Here is a 17,309-nt window from a genome sequence, read left to right on the forward strand (position 1 = left end):
TTCCTGGTTTTTTAGGACAGGGTCTAGCTGTGTAACCGAGGCTGGCATTGAACTCACTATGTGTTCCAAGTTGGCCTTGAACTTGCAGTGATCCTCCTGCCTCAACCTCCCTAGTGGTGGAATTACCTGGTAGAAAAGCCCACTTATTTTGCAGAATTAATCATCACTAATCACAAAAGCGGGACATGCCGATGCCTGGGCCTGGCCTCTGAGTCTCATTCCTCAATCCTGATCTCTGACCTGACTTCCGTTTCTCATGGATGTACGTTCAGATTCCATTTCTCTGGGTGAAGACTGCAGCAGGGCTCCCAGTGGGAGCCACGTGCACATCGAAGTGCACACATGCTGGAGCGAGGCGCATCAGGGGTGTGATCAGGTGTGGCACGGAGGGGTGTGGCACGCCAGGAGACCCTGGCTGAGGGGAAGCTGGGAACCAGGCTGTGGTGTCACCGGCCAGTGACAGCATCTCCTACGGCTTTAGTGTCCACGTGGTTACAGACACCTGGGAGGGAGTTCAGCCCAGGCCCCCATCAGCAGTGCTGGACCCTCACTGGCTCTGCATCTCCACCTCCAGTGTGTCACCGAGTCACTGTCTCTGAACTATGAGGACGACTTCAACCTCCATCACCCAGAAACCCTGCAGAAGAGAGAGAGAGAGTGCTGAACATGGGGCCTGAAACTTCTTCCTAACGTGGATTGAAAGGATCTTGCTATGTAGTTCAACCTGGCCTTGAACTTCCTCTGTAGCCCAGGCTGGCTTTGTACTCACAGCCATCCTCCTTCCTCAGTGCTGAGATTATGGGTTGGGCCGCCATATCCACTTACTGAGATATAAATTCTTTATTCATGACTCTATGTACAGGTTGATACTGGGGGCATTTGACCAAGGCAGAAAAAGCCAGGGTCTAAGTCAGATCTCATTTATAACTGTAGATGTGGGGTGGCTCAGAGAGTCTCAATACAAAATCCTGCCTTGGTCAAGGGAGAGACTTTATGATTATTTTCCAGTGCTCTAAAATTTGGAACACATCACGCTGTGCTATGCCATGTACCTTGGCTCTCTAGGGACAAGAATTACCATCCAGAAACTTGTGTTTCCTTGGTCAGAAATGTTTTCCTAGATCCTGTTTTCCTCCTCTTTAGAGTAGGGGTGACACAGTACTGAAGTCACGAGTTCCTGTGAAGTGGGAGGGCTTCTGCATTTTCAGCAAGGGTAAGAGCGTACAGATTTACTCAGGCATGGAGGTGAGACTGGGAAACAGGCCCGCTGGAAGGCTGGGTCAGAAGGAGCACAGGCCCAGCCCAGGCTGGGAGCAGAGAGCTCAGATAGACAAAGCCTTTCTGAAAGCAAGTGGCCAGTCTCAGAATTGTTCTGCAAAGGGCTTTGGCTTTCCCCTGCTCCCCTCCCCTCCCCTTCCCTTCCTTTCCTATTCTTTTTGCCATACAGGAAATTGAACTCAGGTTCCATCCATTCTTCGTGGTTAGCTATATCTCCAACTCTTTCCTGATTTTTGTATTTTGAGATAGAGTAGCTGTATCACTAAATATTTCAGATTGGTCTGACCCTCCTGCCTCAGCCTTCCAGAGTGCTGGGATTACAGGTGTGTGTCCCTACTTAATGTGGTACAGTGTGCCTGCCTCTGATGGCTTCTGCCTTCCTGAGAACTTTCATGTCTTCACTTGCTCTGCTCACTCACCCCTCCACCTCACCCATCAGACTTTCAGCTCATGCCATGTCTCAGCTGTCCCCAAGCCCTTAGCATCCATCCCGCCTCTTTCTCTGTCCCCACTCTCCTCTCCTCTCATCTGTCTGCCCCTCTTCAGCCCTGCTGCCTTCTGGCTCTCGAGTTGCTTCCAGCCGCCCCCTCCCGGCTGCTGCCCTGCTCTCCACTGCTCCAGGATCCCAAGATGCCGCTCTGCAGCCTTCCAGCATCTGCCCTCAGCCCTTCCTCTCCCCCATCTATGGACAGCTCCTGCTCTCCTCTCATCTCCTTCCTCAGAAATTGCTCCCTTATCACCATTTCTTTTCAGTCATTTCCATTTTTTTCTAGATTTTCCCAAGATGCATATCGGCATTTAGGTTATGAAACAGAAGCCCCTGTGACCGGAATGGCAAAGGGACCCCCCTGGCCTGCGCTCCCTCCTCGCCTGGGCCATTCTTGGGCAGTGCCCCTTGTTCAGACAGACGCCTTTCCTTCATTTAGGGTTTAAGGTGATCATCCAGGCCACCACAGACCTTGTTTCCTTTTTTTCCATCAGCCTGACTTTCCTATTTCAGTCTCTTTCCCTCATTTGAATCTCTGCTGCTTTTTGTGTGTTTGCTTTGTGTATTGAAAAAAAGTCAGGACTCCCTTTCACAGCTAAGGAATTAAGTCAAATAACCACGGCCCCGTGGGGAGGAAATGTCACACAGCGAGAGAAAGGCGAGATGACAGTTCATCTTTATTTTCCATCCACAAGAAATGCCTGGCTCTGTCCTGTGTGGAACACGAGGAGCACACGTGTTTCCTCTACACCCACCGCTCCTTCATGTGTCAGACTCAGGAGCCAACCCGCTCAATGTGTATATTTACAGGAGTTTGAGGGCCCGGCTCACAGCCCCCAGCTACGAGCACAATGTCTGCATAACTATAGTAATTAAGGTATAAACCTCTGTAAAAGACAAAGTATATATGTACAATTATCCATTAAAATACCTATCAAAACAGTATAAATATAGGACTAAAAACATTTCAGTATTACATCAACTATGCATAGTAATATTTCTATGGGCAAAATGTTTACAGTAAGCCAATATGGCTTATACTATATACTGAAGAAATCTACGACATGCGTATGGATCTGTCATTATATTTTAAGTAATTGTCTCAATCTGAGACTACACGTCATCTTCAATGGCTGTTTTGATTACAAGGAACCAAATACATAAAAATAGTCATATCCAACTTCTACTTCAAGGGAAATTTGCATGAGAAATGTAAAATTTACAAGGTACCAGAGAAAAACTCATCCCTCATGGTCCTACCACAGGTTCCCAGCTCTGGGGAGTGTGCTGTGGTGAGTGTATTCCATTGTTCCCTGGGCCAGAGATCTGGAAGGGAGAAAAGAGATGAGAGAGACTTCTTAGGGACAATTTTCTAGATGAAAAGATTGACACCCAAATGCCAAGCCCAACTGTAGCCTGGTCCAGCTCTATCTATAGCACTTCATTCTTAGCCCCAATCCTGAGCCATCATTTCCTGTTGTGGTTTTCAGTGTTTTTGACCCACATTCCAAAGATCACGTGAGATGGCTCGGGTTAGACCTAGCTTCGTCCTCATAGTGAGAGTGGTTCTTCTTTGGGACCTGACGGCCCTTAGAGAACATGGTACGATGCCCTTAGCGCTGTCCATGCACTTAAAGGTCTGGACTTCTGTCTATGATATCACCAATGTCAACATCGTGACAGAAGCCCAGGTGCTGAGCCTAATCCCAAGCCCCAGTGTCTCACTACATGCACATGATTTACAACAAATCCTTGCTTATTCCTCTACCCAAACACATACTGGAATGTGACTATTGTAAGAAGTCACCGTGAACCTAGTCTTTGTTAACTTTTTATCATTCTGACACACATCCACGACCTGATACTTGAGGAGCAGATGTGTAATTATGGAGAGTAGAAATTCATGCACAAGTGGAAAAATGAGCTAGGAAACCTCCCAGTGCACTCCAGCACAAGCAACACATCTCTGTGCAGTTGGGGATGCTCATGCAGTCAGGGATAATTCTCTTCCATGCCTGCATAGGCAGCGTGCTCCATCTGATAGCTTCTCGTTAAGCACTCATTTGTTATGTGTAAATCCCTGTCTTTTTCTCTCCCTGAAGGACAAAAGGTGAAAATACAGCTCTGTCAGGGTTGGAAATTTATGGCTGGGCAATAGATGTTCACTCAGAACAAAAATCAGTATCTCATCCACACTGCTCTGGACCCATTGCTCTGAGAGGAAGGATAGCTACTAAATCTGTGCCTCACGGACAATCTGCTGTTCGTGAGGTCCGACAGAGCAGTGTCCCAGCACATAGCTCATCTTTCCCAGGCCATGTGTGTCTGCTTGTCATACTGGTTGGCGACTTTGGAGGGGACAGGGGGAGGCCAAAATTGTGCCTGGGCTAGGCTGGTTCCTGATGTAGAGACAGTGGACAGGGTGGGGATCATGAAAGGAACCTCCCACGGGCTCCCCGCATTGCCTACATAGACACCAGCGGTGCTGTCTGAACACCAGGACGCCCACCCACCTTCTAGAGGGCACTGTTCTCGGGGTACCAGGGTCCAGGGATGAGGGCGCGATCTCGGCTCCACACCCAGAGTGCAGGGTCATAGGCTTGGATCTGGAAAGGAGAGCAGCCCCTGAGTGGATGAAGAGCTCAGGGACACCACCCGCATATCCAGTCTCCAGCTGTCCCTGGTCACACATGCCCAGGATCCCCTGTTCTTCTGTCCCAATCCAGCCCAGCCCCACCAGCCCCGTCTCACCCACCTCCTCACACTCCTCTCGGGTCACCCTGAGGTTCCAGTCCATGCAGCAGATGAATTGGTAGCGCAGCTTGTGGAACTGGGGAACCTTTTTCAAATTCCAGTCATAGAGAAACAAGAAGATGTCTACTTTAGGAGCCTGGTCATCCTCCTCCATGTCGTTGGCCAGGTATCTGGAAAGGAAAACAGGCTGCTGGTCAGGGCACAACCACTGGGCCCTGTGTCAGCTCTTGGAGAACAGGTGGGGCCCCTCCAGCCCAGGATGCCATCAGCCTGGCCCCGAGTTCCCGAGGACCAGGTCTGAGTGCAGAGTTATGGCCTACACAGGGCCCTTCTGAAAGTGCCTCTCACCCCGGGGAGGAGGACAGGAGCCCTGGGTAGAGCCTGAGGTGGCCTCCTGCCCCGTCACCAGCTGCAGCTGACATCTCCACCTCCCTGCCTCCATCCTGTCTTTCCCTGCAGCTCAGCCTCTGTCTCCTGGCCCCGTGGGGAGCATCTGCACAGGCGACCTTGATAAGTTTTTGTGCTCTGCCCTCCCCTCCCCAGTGGCCAGCACAGGGCTTGGCTCAGGGTGTGCGTGGATTCCACCAGCAAGTCGTACATGTCCCTCCCCATTGCTCAGACCCCTGGCAGAGGACTCATGGCAGAAGGTTTTGCTGAAGGAAGGAAGGAAGGCAGGGAGGCCAGCTCCATCTGTAGACAAAGGCCATGCAGAGTCCCTGGAAGACTCATTGCTGCAACAGAAATACTCACTGAATGAAAAGAACTGGGCTACTGTTTTAAGAAGGTTTACAGGACCCTGCTGGGGTCCTGTGTCAGCAGCCGCATCCCTAAAGGTGATTAGGTGAGCGAGGGCAGATGAGGAACCAGGGCCCCAGATGTCCTGACAGCGGGACCTAGGACAGTGCTGCTGGAATGCAGAGGGAGGGATCCGGGAAGGATGGAGACACTGGCAGTTGTGTTTTGTTGGCAGGACTGGGGCTGAATGTAGGGTTTTATGGTTGACCAACATCTGCACTCCTTTGCTACAGTTTTCGTTCAGAAACAGGGTCTTGGCAGCTTCCTAAACTGATGACGCCGTATTCTCCTGCCTCAGGCTCCCAGAGGGCATTGATTACGGGAGTGCACAGCGATGCCCGGCTTTGTGTTTGTGAAACAGATTCTCAGAGTTCCCCTAGACCTTGAACACTTGTAGTAAAATAATCCACCCCTCAGAGCATCCTGAGTGGCTGTGAATACAAGTGTGCACCACTACGGCCATTGAGGTTTGGATATTGTGAATTCTGTAATTTTTATTCAAGTTCAAAATGTGAAGTCATGTGGATAGGAAATAGGAGATAAAGGCAGAGATGGGTGCTCGGCAGGAGCAGGGAAAGAGAGGAAGGGAACATCAAGATGGTGAGCTGGTGGGTATAGAGGATTGTAGAGCAGGTGAGTTCCAGGGGACAGCTAGGCCTTGGTGTGCATGAAGTACTTAGTGATGTGGGAGCCACAAGGCAGGCGAGCCTTGGGCCCGTCTTTGAAGGCTGATCAGGCAACACAGAGCCTGCTCCCTGGCTCCCTGGCTTCCTGTCTCCCTGTCTCCCTGTCTCCCTGTCTCCCTGTCTCCTTGGATCCCTGTCTCCCTGGCTCCCTGTCTCCCTGTCTCCCTGTCTCCCTGTCTCCCTGGATCCCTGTCTCCCTGGATCCCTGATTCCTTGGCTCCTAGGCTCCCTGGTTTGTGGAGAGACTTGTCAGAAGTACCAGCAGGGAGCACATTACACTCAGTGTGTGCCTGTCAGGAGGGCATGCATGGGCCATGGGTCTAGAAAACCATAGGAGGAGACAAGAAGACATTTGGTATTGCTAAGGAAGGGAACCCTCAAAGGTTCAGAAATGCCTGCCCTCGGGCCTGAGGGCTGAGGCCCACATATGGGTTCTTCCTGCCTCTGTTGTCTGGGGCCTCAGTTTCCCCTGGTGGCATGCTTTAACCAACGTGAGGGCAGACTGCAAGATTCCTAAGAGGAGCATGGGAGCACGCAGTGTGACGCCCCTGTGCTACAGTCAGCAGTACAGAGGTTTAACGCCAGAGGCCAGGTGAGAGTCCCCTCCCACCCTCCAGGGCTGACCATGGCCTGTGGGGGGAGGCGCAGTACTCACAGCGCCAGGAAGAAGTGGATCCTCTGGTACTGCCAGGGGAAGAGGCCGGCCCGGCTGAAGTAAGCGATGACCATGGCCAGGAGGTGCTGTAGGAAGAGAGGACAGTCAGCAGGCAGAGCTGGAAGAAGAATGTGGGGACATGGATTGTAGGGGACAGTAGGGCCCCAGTCAGAGAGAAGAGACTCCAGTGTTGGGTGCCCTGGTCATTTGAGGGAAGTGAGAGCAGGGTGGTTGTTTGCAGATGAGAGCAGTGAGGATGGGGGGAGGCCTAGGTGGTCACTAAGGTTCTTTTGGGGACAGGGCACTAAGGTCACCTGAATCAGAGGGCATCTCTTAAGTGATAGCAAATGGGTTCCCTGAGAGTTGAAAGGAGGGAGCAGGACCTTCATGCAGCCCCAGCCAGAGAGGCCATATGCAGGGAAACTCAAGTCACAGAGGAACCAGGCAGAGCAGGGTGCTGTGCCCATCCAGCCTCTAGGCCAGCCAGGCCTGGAAGGGAGATGGTGCTGAGTCCTAAGGGGGACTGATGGTGGAGGCTGAGGTAGGAGTTCCTAGCAGGGACAGAGGAGTAACTGTGGGGCTGGAACCTGCCCTCCCTGGGCGGTGCCACCAAGAGAGCCCAGCTCAGGGGAGAAGGACCTCACCTTGTCAGAGACTCTCAGGTCTTTATCCCAGGCCAGGAAACTCTTGATGACCGGATCCTCTGTGAAGAGAACACAGTGTTAAGATTGTCACCTGGCTAGGAGTCCCTGGGAGTGGGAACACAGCAGAACCACAGCTGCCTGAGATGACCCCAGGGTCAGGCAGATGGCAAGGGGAAGGAGGACATTGAATGGCCAGGGGCCAGGGGCTCATCCCGAGACTCCAACAGGAGCAACTGTGTGGGGCCAAGGTAGCAAACCACATCCACCTAGTTAGGACCTTAGGAGGAGTCTGTAGGGGCCTCCCCTGACACTCAAATGCACCACTGTGGAAGTCAGAGGCATCCGGGGCATTTGCTCTTGTGATGGGCACAGCAATGTGACAATGGCCTTGTCCCCACTCCAGTGCTGCAGTCACTTCCGTTCAGGAAAGTGAGCAGCTGCTCTCTATCAGGTGAGCTGGTTTGAACCATGCTTTGTGATCCCAAGTGGGAACATGTTTTGAGAACTGCGTCTTCTTTGTCACCTGTGGGGAAGGATGACACTAAAGTCTTCCTAGAAGGCCAGCTCAAGGCTCAGTGAGCTCCTTTCCATGGGTGAAGGAAGGGACAGGAAGTCACTCAGGCTCCTAAGAGCCAGGGGAGAGATGCTGTGTGGAGTCTCCTTACCGAGCAGCCGAGTGAAGGCCTCGTGGTGCTCAGGCAGCACTGAGAACAGATGCTTCCTCTTCATCTTCCTCTTCAGGCCACAGGGCATCTCCTTGTCACCCGGGTGGGTAAAAGATGCAGGGCGTAGGCATCGCAATGGCTGTCGCTGCTCCTTTTCCATCAGGGACAGATACTCCCTCCATCTCTTGCGAGGTGGAAGCCTGTTACCTTCCCGAGGTGCTACATCAGAGCACCGGGGCCCTCCCCTCTGCTCTTCCTTGGCCTCTGATGAGCACCCCCTCTTGCCCTTGTAGCCAGAGGACCGAGGTGAGAGGCTGGGGCTCCCCCTCAGGGCTGAGGCATAGTCCCCCTTTTGATTCTCCTCCTTCTCCTTCTCAGATTCTGATTCTGAAGGAGGCATCCTTCTGCTCCTTCTGGACAGGCAACTGAGACAAGAAGGGTGCTGGCTTAGGGGCTTCACTGGATAGACCTCCCAGGTCCTCCTGCAGTTGAGGTGGGTCAAAGGCGCAGGGCGTAGGCATTGCAATGGCTGTCGCTGCTCCTTTTCCATCAGGGACAGATACTCCCTCCACCTTTTGCGAGGTGGGAGCCTGATGCCTTCCTGTGGGGCTGGATCAGAGCACCAGCGGCCTCCCCTCTGTTCCTCCTTGGCCTCTGAGGAGCACTCCCTGGTCCACTTGTGGCCAGAGGACCGAGGTGAGAGGCTGGGGTTCCCCCTCAGGGTTGAAGCAGAATCCCCCTGGTGATCCTCCTCCTTTTCCACCTCTGATTCTGATTCTGAAGGAGGAATCCTTCTGCTCCTCCGGGATGGGCAACTGAGGCAGGAAGAAAGGTATCGGCCCAGGGGCTTCATTGAGGAGACCCTGAAGTCCTCCCGCAGCTGTACCCTAGACTCTGAGGAGCAATCTCTCTTCCTTCTCTGAAGAAAGGCCCGAAGCAGGAGGCTGGGTGCTACCAACAGACCTGAGGAAAGAAACCCAGGTCCAGTGTGAGCATCGTCTTTGGAATTCAGCCTTTGACATGTGTTCTGGTTTGTACCTCGATGTCCCCCAAAGCTTTGTGTGGTCATAGAGGGGAGATTTGAAGGTGATGATTAGGGTGTGTGAAGGTGGATTAAGGCTGTGATGTTGGGTGCCCCACCCTTGGTATGGGTGACACCAATCAGTAGATTTGCAGCCTGGATGGAATATAAAGGGACAGAAGGAGGGCAGACTTGCTGTTGTGGCTGCTGCTGCTTGGCTGGTGGCTGCTTCCTGCCTGCTCTGCGATGCCCCTTTGTCATACACCCTGCTGGGGAGCCAGGCAATGAGCTGAAGGAAACCTTTCTTTAACTTTGGGTGTCTAGTATTTGTCTCAGCAACCATGTCACCCCAAATCCCTCCTTGGAAATAAACCCCAAAGTTCCTCCACAGTTGTCCCCTCCAAAGCCCTGCTGATCTCCATCTGGCCCATTCTTCTTGCCACTGTTCCTTCACCCTGTCCCTACAAACCCTTCCTCATGCAGACTCTGCCTCATTGAGGGAGGACACCCTGCTTATCCACCTCTCCCCCTGCTCATTTTTTTTTTTTTTTGCCTTTTTTTGGAGACAGAGTCTCTCTATGCAGTTCAGGCTGGCCTGGCTCACTTTGCACCTAGGCTGGTCTTGAATTTGCAATGATCCTGCTGCTTCAGCCTCCCAAGTGCTGGAATTACAGGTATGCACCACCATGCCCAGCTCCCTTCTTCATTCTTGGATTTGTCTCCTGACCTCTTTCCAGCTCTGCAGCTTTTCCATCCATTGATCTTGGTCTTAGTTTCTTTCTTCGTTGCTGAGACAAAATACTGCACATTTGAAGTGAAAGCAGGGAAGATTTATAGTTGACAGTTTGTAAAGGTCTCTGTCCATAATGAGCTGGCTCCAGGGCGCAGTGGCATGGCAGAGGGCATCACAGAGGAGAACCAGTTTGTGGCGTGGCAGAAGCAGCAAAGCAGTGAAGTCCCAAGCAGCAAGCGACCAGCACCAGCCTCTTTCTGCGCCTTATATTTTACCCACGGCGAGGCACCTGAATCCTACCCAGAACTATGCTCAGCACCAATCAGTGGACTGAGTTAGTGATCACACACCCTCGATCCCAGCATCACTCTCTAGATCCAGCCACTCTGAAAAGCCCCACTATGGCTGCATGAGGCTTTGGGCGACATCTAGACTGGAGCCCGTATAGCCGTCCTTGTCCTGTTTCCTGTCCTTCCTGTCTCCTGTCTTTGCCTTCATTAGCCCCTCTTTCCTTGTCACCGTCCCTCTTACTGGTCACCTGGAGAGGTCTCGGACCTCTCCTGACTCCAGCCCCCTCACCTGATTGTCCTGGAATCTCATCATCCACCACCACCACCTCAGGGTGTACCCAGGAGAGAGGCTGGGGACTCTGGTCCTTACACTGGGAGGTTGGTGGCTGGTGGCCATGAGTTCTCCCAAACACCACCTTCCCCTCCACAGAACAGACTCTGATCTGCCTGCACCCCGCTTCTGTAATTCAACTGAACCTAAGCCAATGCTGCTTCTCCAGAGAGGACACAAGTGGAGACCATCTTTGAGAAGCAGCTGTTGCCCCTGGGCCGCCAACCCCCACGGGCTTTGAACCTTCTTATCAGGGAGATCAGAAACCTCTGAGGTGATCATGTGCTCCAATCTGGTAAACAGTGTGAAGAAAAACACACCTAGCTAGCAGACTGGACATCTGGGGCTGCCTGAACATCTGGGACAGACAGGACTGGACTTCTCGTCTTTTCTGTCCTCAGCAGATACTGCATGTGTCCACCGTCTGCTCTGAACATATGTGATCCTCTGACCCTCTGTGCTTTCTCTCCTCAGAGCATAGAGTGGTAAGGGAAGGGAGCAGAGTTGGCAGGAATTTTGGGAGATCAAAAACAATAGGACCTCTTGAGCAGGGCCTGAGTATGGACAAGAATGCCAGCGGCACTGACTTTATAACTGGAAATCTTCAGTCACAAACACTCGGTTCAGCCAAGCTTTTCTGCCCAATGTTCACTGCCCCTTTCTATATTTAGGAATCAGTGCTGGGGACATACATATTCCCCCTTCAGGTACCTTTGAGTCCAAGAGACTTCCTGCATGAGTCAGGCATGGTTGGGCATGCCTAGAATTCCAGTAACTGGGAGGCTGAATCAGGAGGATTGCTGAAAATTCAAAGCCTGGACTACTTAGACCCTGTCTCAAAAAAAAAAAAAAGTATCAGTGCTTACTATAGAAACAAATTCAACACAAGATAATATATTTATATATATAAGAATTTATACAAAAAAAAAGAATTTATAAAATTGCCTTACGGTGTTCACCCAGAGCCTGGCATTGAAGAATGTGAAGGGTCTGTCTGCACGCTGGAGACTGGGAGGATCCAGTTGAAGGCCTGGGGCTTAGCGTAGTGACTCACAGAAGTCTGATTCTGGAGGTTGAAGAATGAGCAGTGGAAGCCACTGAGGTCCTCTGAGGAGCAGGAGGAAACCGCCTTTTATACCATTCCTGAGCCAATCCTCCCTAGGGTGGATGACAGCCCTCCCTCTGGTGGGTCTTCCACGCCCAGATTTATGCTAATCCTATGTAGTGAGCTCTTCTTACTCAAATTGACACAATCATTACTTATCACAAAGAGAGTTCTTGAGCAGCACAAATCAAGGATAGTAGCCCTATCCCCACACACTTCCAATGGTACCTACAATTCTGAGGTGTCTGTGATCCATGTTATGTGATTACTAACTGAATAAGAAACATCCAACTACATTGGGTCAGCATAGTTCTGGGTGTGACTAAAGGGACCTGTTGAAAAGAGAAGCCTCGCCCTGGCTGTGAGTGACAGCAGCCAATAGGCTTGCTGCCTGAACGCAACAAAAGGGAAAGGAAGGAGGAAGGCTCCCATCTATTTGGAGGAGCTCCAGTTTTCACCTTCTCCTTAAGTGTCATCTCCTGGCTTGCATCTTGGACCCTTCAGCCTCTGGTTCAGACTTGCACTACAGTCAGATATAGACAGGTACTGGAAGTGGCTCTAATGAAACAGAATTGTAGAGATAAAATTCTTTGATGGCTTTAGTGGTTTCTGAAGTTTGCTTTCTAATTTGATCAGGCCTAAAGATGCCATGGGCTCTCCTTCTGATACTGTGGAGCATTCTGATAGTCCTTAGTGTGAGATGTGTGAAGGGATATGCAGTGTGGGTCCCATTGAATTATCCTACTCCATCACTTGTGCGAGATAAGGAATTTAGCAACTCTGTGTAAGGTACTTCTGAATATTTACCAAGTGACTCAGAAAGTGCTAGTTTTGAGTGGGGCCCAGAGAAGGCTCTGCAACAGATCCAGGCTGCTGTGCAGGCTGCTCTGCCACTGGGGCCATATGATCCATCAGACCCAAAGGTTCTTGAAGTGTTAGTGGCAGGTGGAGATACGGTTTGTAATCTCCCCCATAGATGAATTGAAGTGGAGGTCTTTTCAATTTTGGAACAAGACTCTGCCATCATCTGCAGACAACCACTCTCCCTTTGAAAAACAGCTCTTGGCCGGCTTCTGGGCATTAGTGGAAACAGAAGACTTGACCATGGGATAGCAAATTAGTGTGCCACCTGAGTTCCCATCATAATCTGGGCATTGTCTGATCCACCAAGTCATAAAGCTGGACATGCCCAGCTGCAGTTTGTCACATACATGATTGAGCCAGGCAGCTTCAGAGGGCACCAGTTCCATGAAGAGGTTGCCCAGAGCTCCTGTTGCTGCTGTATTGCCTCTGTCTCCCAGCATGCACCTGTGCTTCACAGGGTGTACCAGATCATCAACTCTCAGAGGAGGAGAAGCCTAGGGCCTGGTTTATGGATGATACTGCACGTTATTCAGGCACCACCAAGTGCACAGCTGCAGCATTATAGCCCCTTTCCAGAACACCCCTAATAGACAGCAGCAAAGGGGGAATCTTCACAGTGGGAAGAACTAAGGCAGTGCACCTTGTAGTACATTTTGCCTAGAAAGAAAAATGGCCAGATGTGCGACTATATTCTGATTCATAGGCTGCAGGAAACAGACTGGCTGGATAATCAGGAACTTGGAACGCACTTTACTGGAAGACTGGTGACAAAAGATATTTGGGTATGTCGATGGACCTCACCAAATGGACAAGGAGTGGAAAAATATTTATATCCTATGTAAATACTTACTAAAAAGTGACCCCAGTAGAAGACTTGAACAATCAAGTGCATAGAGCCATCTGTTCTGTAGATAGTGGCCAACCTCTTTCTGGGCATTGTCTGATCAGCCATCCCTTTCATTGCCCTGTAGTCTCATGAACAGTGTGGCTATGGTGGCAAAAATTGAGGGTTATTATGGGATCAGCAGCATGGAGTCCTACTTTCTAAGACTGATCTGGGTACAGCCACTGCTGAGTGCCCAATATTCCAGCAGCAGAGAACATCCCTGAGACACAAAGATGTGTTGGGAATCTTGGGGAACATGTCGCAGTCAGACATTCTGACAGGTAGGGCCAGTGGCATGCTTGTGTGGACAGAGGTGTGAGACACTTTTATCTGGGATGGGGAGGGACAGGGACAGTTGGTTGCCACGGTTGTCTCTCTAGCACCGTGATGGTACCTGACCCTGTGGGCCGCCTTAAGGCTTTAAAGAAAGGTGAGCGGATGGGTGGATGTAGGGTCCAATGAGTGAGGCTTGGGTACAAGTCCCAGATGGGCAATTATCCAGGGCCTTGTTAACCGTGGTCAGAGTAACATTTTCATAAGGAAACAAGTCTCGGCTTGGCTCCTGGTGGCCTGAGAATGGAGTCGTCGTGTGGGCCTGAGCCTGACTCACAGGACCCTTCTGCTCTGAGGAGGGTGTGTGAAGACCTGGAAGCAGCCCTGGTTCATCCTGACTGACCCGGCCTCTCCTTGGGTACACCATGGGGCAGGGGCCCTTGGGCAGTGGCCTGCTGAGGCTGGCCGTGTGCCTTTCCTTGTAGATAAAGAGCCTAGGGACATCATCCTGCTGGCAAACCTCAGCATCAGAGAGGCAGAAGATCCGTGAAACCCATGAGTGGCTTCCTGTCACACGTGTCCCTTTTGCCTGCTTAAACTGATCGTGCAGGTGCCCCAGGCGAGGAGCCTAACAGCAGCTTAGGAGCCCTGTGACCTTTCCTCTCTCTTTAGCTTTACAGTCTCAGCCGTCAAGGGCAGGTCATCAAAGCCTGCAAGACAGAGGCTGACTGCTGGGTCCTGAGGAGAAAGAGTGGATAAGATCCATGGAGTGAGGCTGAGGAGGAAGCACGTGCACATGTGCCCTAGGACACACTCAGTTCGCATTCTGACCCTCGTGTCTCCAGTGTCTTGGGAGCAGTGCTGCTGAGCCCACCTCACAGTGTGAAGCCCCTGTCTTATTTGAGGCACAAGAGAGCCTAGAAGAAGAAGAGTTTGGGCTCTCCAGGGCCAGTGCTGCCCTCGCCCTAACCTACTCCTTTTTTCTTTTCTTTCCCAGAGCAAGCATCAGCAGGGATCTTTTCTACGACATGTTGGCAGCGTGGAAAAGAAGGATTGCCAATAAGAAATAGAGCTGCCCTGGCCCAGCAGGTAAACTAAAACCTAAATTCACAGTGGATGTGACTGGCGGCTGCCCTTACATGACAGCTAGGCTGTACCTCTCAGGTGACAGTGGTCCCCAGAACCAGCTGTGGCCCCAGCTGCACACACTGAAGCCTGTGCTGTGTGTGTCCTGCATCGTGGTCAGCTATGTTTCTTCCTGGTCATGCCTGGCCACGAGCCTTGGTTCCTGTGACACTGCATGAATGGAAGGAGATTCCTTGTGGGCATCTGCTGATCTCACCATGCCCACTGGCCCACTTGGGGCAGTGGCACTGACCATTATAGAAGTGGCTGTTTTATATCAAAATTGGAGGCTGGGGATTTAGCTCAGCAGCATAAGTGCCTGCCTGGCAAGCATGAGGTTGTAAATTCAATCACTCTCTCCGCCCCCACCAAAAAGCTACCAATTTTTTAATCTGAGAATTTTACTCACATATATAAGATTATAGCTTTTATGCACCTTATAAATGAAAGATTCTAACAGTATTTCTAGAATGGCAGCTATAACTCCTGGACACAAATATATACTGTGTGCTGAAAGAAAGTATATGCAATACCCAAAGGGAGGGCTGTGGGGCACTTGCACTTGGCTAGTACCTGCAGGAGGGGTACTAGTGTCCTTAAGGTCCACTTGGGGGGCTCTAGGTGTGATAAGCCCTGCAACCCTTTCTCAGATTTTTTGGCCCTGCAAATACTTGCTAAAACCAATCATTAAGGTATGGCTATGGTTGGGGACTGCTTGTCCTATAACTGTTGAATCTGAGGAAAAGCAGCCCTTTCCCTGGGCAGATCACCCACAGGATGGACCATAGGAAAGTGCTCATAACTGACCACTTCTGTTCCACAGAATACATGAGTTCAGATCAACTTTTTTTCCTTTGGGTACACAGTCTCACTATGTAGCTCAGGCTGGCCTCAAACTTGTGGGAGATCTTCCTGCCTCAGCCTCCCAAATGCTGAGCTTACAGGCATGTGCCGTCATGCCCACCTAGATCAGCTTTTGAGCACATCCACCGCTACTTAAAACCTTTGGCAAAATGCTTATCTCCCTGACATAATCAGATTTCTTAATGAATGCCTAGACATATAAATAAGTGGAAATGGTCCATCATCTTCATCTTGCAGTAGTTGAGCTTCTCAGACCTGAGCTTCCCTTGTGGGGAGGGAGAGAGCGAGTTGTGGCTGAAGGTTTGTGGCTGAGGGTTTTCTGTGAACAGTGGAGAACCCCAAGTCTAAACTGAAGTGGGCCCACCTCTACATACCACAGAGGGATTGATGGCCCTGCCATTGAGACTGTCAGAGCTGGGCAAGGACGAGCTTCTTTGTACCTTTGGGTGCCTGTGCATTAACACCTGGGACCTCTCCAGCTTCATACATGGGCTATTTGGTTGGTGACCCCTGCCAGACTTGCTCCCCACTCTGGTCTATGCAATTGCCCCCAGAGTTTGCACTCTTTGGAGGTTTTTTGTATTCCTGTGCAAAAGGAAGTCCAGGAATGGGAAACCTCAGACCGAATGCACTTACACAGAAATAAGTCTTCCCATGGGCCGCCTTGAGGTAGAGACTGTGCAGCCCTGGGCCCTTTGCCTCTGGGTAGCTGACCTAGTATGTTGCTTTACGTCACACCAGACTGCAGAGGGCCCAAGGCCAAAACTCTCCATCATGTGTTAAACAGATTTTTTTATTCCCAAACTTCTATGCTGATCCTTTACTGATACTTCAGACCTGAAGCTTTAGTGTTTGAGCAAGGCAGGTTGGCTGCCTTGACATGCCTGACTGGTGTATATGAAGTTCAGTCCCCTGTCTGCCATGCGTAGGTGCTGTCCAGACCTGGACCAATCATGATGCCTCCATGTTGCAGGCCACCCTCGGGTAGCTCTGCCAGGAACTACAGTGGAGCTGGCTCAGCAGTTCACACAGGGATGAGTGTCTTCCTCTCTCCCTATTATCTAACCCAGGTATGGCCCTGGGAATGTGGAGCTTTCTGTTTTAGGATGTTGAGAGAAGTGAGCATGGAGTCACCTGGTGGTGAATCTGTCATCACCACGGCGGTCACCTGTGAGCAGCTCTGCTCGATAGCTGTTCACCCAGGATCGTGCAGAAAGCCTTGGTGCTCAAAATCTTAAATGACTTGTCCAATTTTTTTGTGACAGTATTAACCCTGAGGGTGTTTCATCATGCTGTGTACCTGGCCTCTACCAGGCCGTCTAGAAGTGGGGACCCCACCACACTCCACTACAGGGGCGGTGAGGCTCAGTCATGCTCTTCACCTCCCTGCCCGAGGGTCTGCACTGCATCCCGAGTCATCCATCAGTCCCAACTCTGGCCAAAGCAAAGTTTTCTTCCAGAGACAAAGGGCAGCAGGCAGTTCTGAGGAGGAAAACTGGGAGGGAGATGGCAGCTCTACAGCACCCCAGCTGTCTCACTGGGCCCTGGTTATCCTTTGAGGTTTATTTGGAATCACCCTAGATCCACACCCAAAGCCCCCACATCTCTGGGGTCCTGAAACACTTTCAAGTAGTTTAATGTGGCACCAAATGGACTCAAAAAAGTTTATAGGTGAAGCAGCATTTAATGCTTCACACAAAGCAGGGCCTATTTTCAGGGTTTCAAATGCACACATCTACACAGATGTGCTTTGCTGAGCAGTTAGGTCTATTATAGACCAGAATCCACAAGTTGTGATTTCTCATTTTCTTATTTTTCTTTCCCTCAAAAAACATTTCTATTACCTAAACATA

At 51.0% G+C, this 17,309-nt stretch overlaps 1 protein-coding gene across 1 annotated transcript; it reads right to left on the reverse strand.

Annotated features, from left to right (window-relative positions):
- Positions 1 to 4,281: 4,281 nt before the first annotated feature.
- On the reverse strand, positions 4,282 to 8,364 carry LOC100730635 (speedy protein E4-like). Its single transcript, XM_013152574.2, has 5 exons — positions 7,965 to 8,364; positions 7,300 to 7,358; positions 6,656 to 6,741; positions 4,521 to 4,689; positions 4,282 to 4,371 (listed from the first exon to the last, which is right to left on the reverse strand). The coding sequence occupies exons 1-5, from the start codon at positions 8,362 to 8,364 to the stop codon at positions 4,282 to 4,284; spliced, it is 804 nt and encodes a 267-aa protein (XP_013008028.2).
- Positions 8,365 to 17,309: the final 8,945 nt, after the last annotated feature.

Source organism: Cavia porcellus, unplaced genomic scaffold, assembly GCF_034190915.1.
Source record: "Cavia porcellus strain 051 isolate PalLab524CR breed Dunkin Hartley unplaced genomic scaffold, mCavPor4.1 scaffold_23, whole genome shotgun sequence".
NCBI classification, from domain to species: domain Eukaryota; kingdom Metazoa; phylum Chordata; class Mammalia; order Rodentia; family Caviidae; genus Cavia; species Cavia porcellus.

Excerpts from the sequence above, each read along its gene's own strand:
- LOC100730635 (XM_013152574.2), bottom strand. The coding sequence starts at position 8,364 with ATGCCTCCTTCAGAATCAGAATCTGAGAAGGAGAAGGAGGAGAATCAA. Across the intron at positions 7,359-7,964 it reads GGCCTTCACTCGGCTGCTCG|AGGATCCGGTCATCAAGAGT; the intron begins GTAAGGAGACTC and ends TTCTCTTCACAG. Across the intron at positions 4,690-6,655 it reads ATCCACTTCTTCCTGGCGCT|ATACCTGGCCAACGACATGG; the intron begins GTGAGTACTGCG and ends TTTCCTTTCCAG.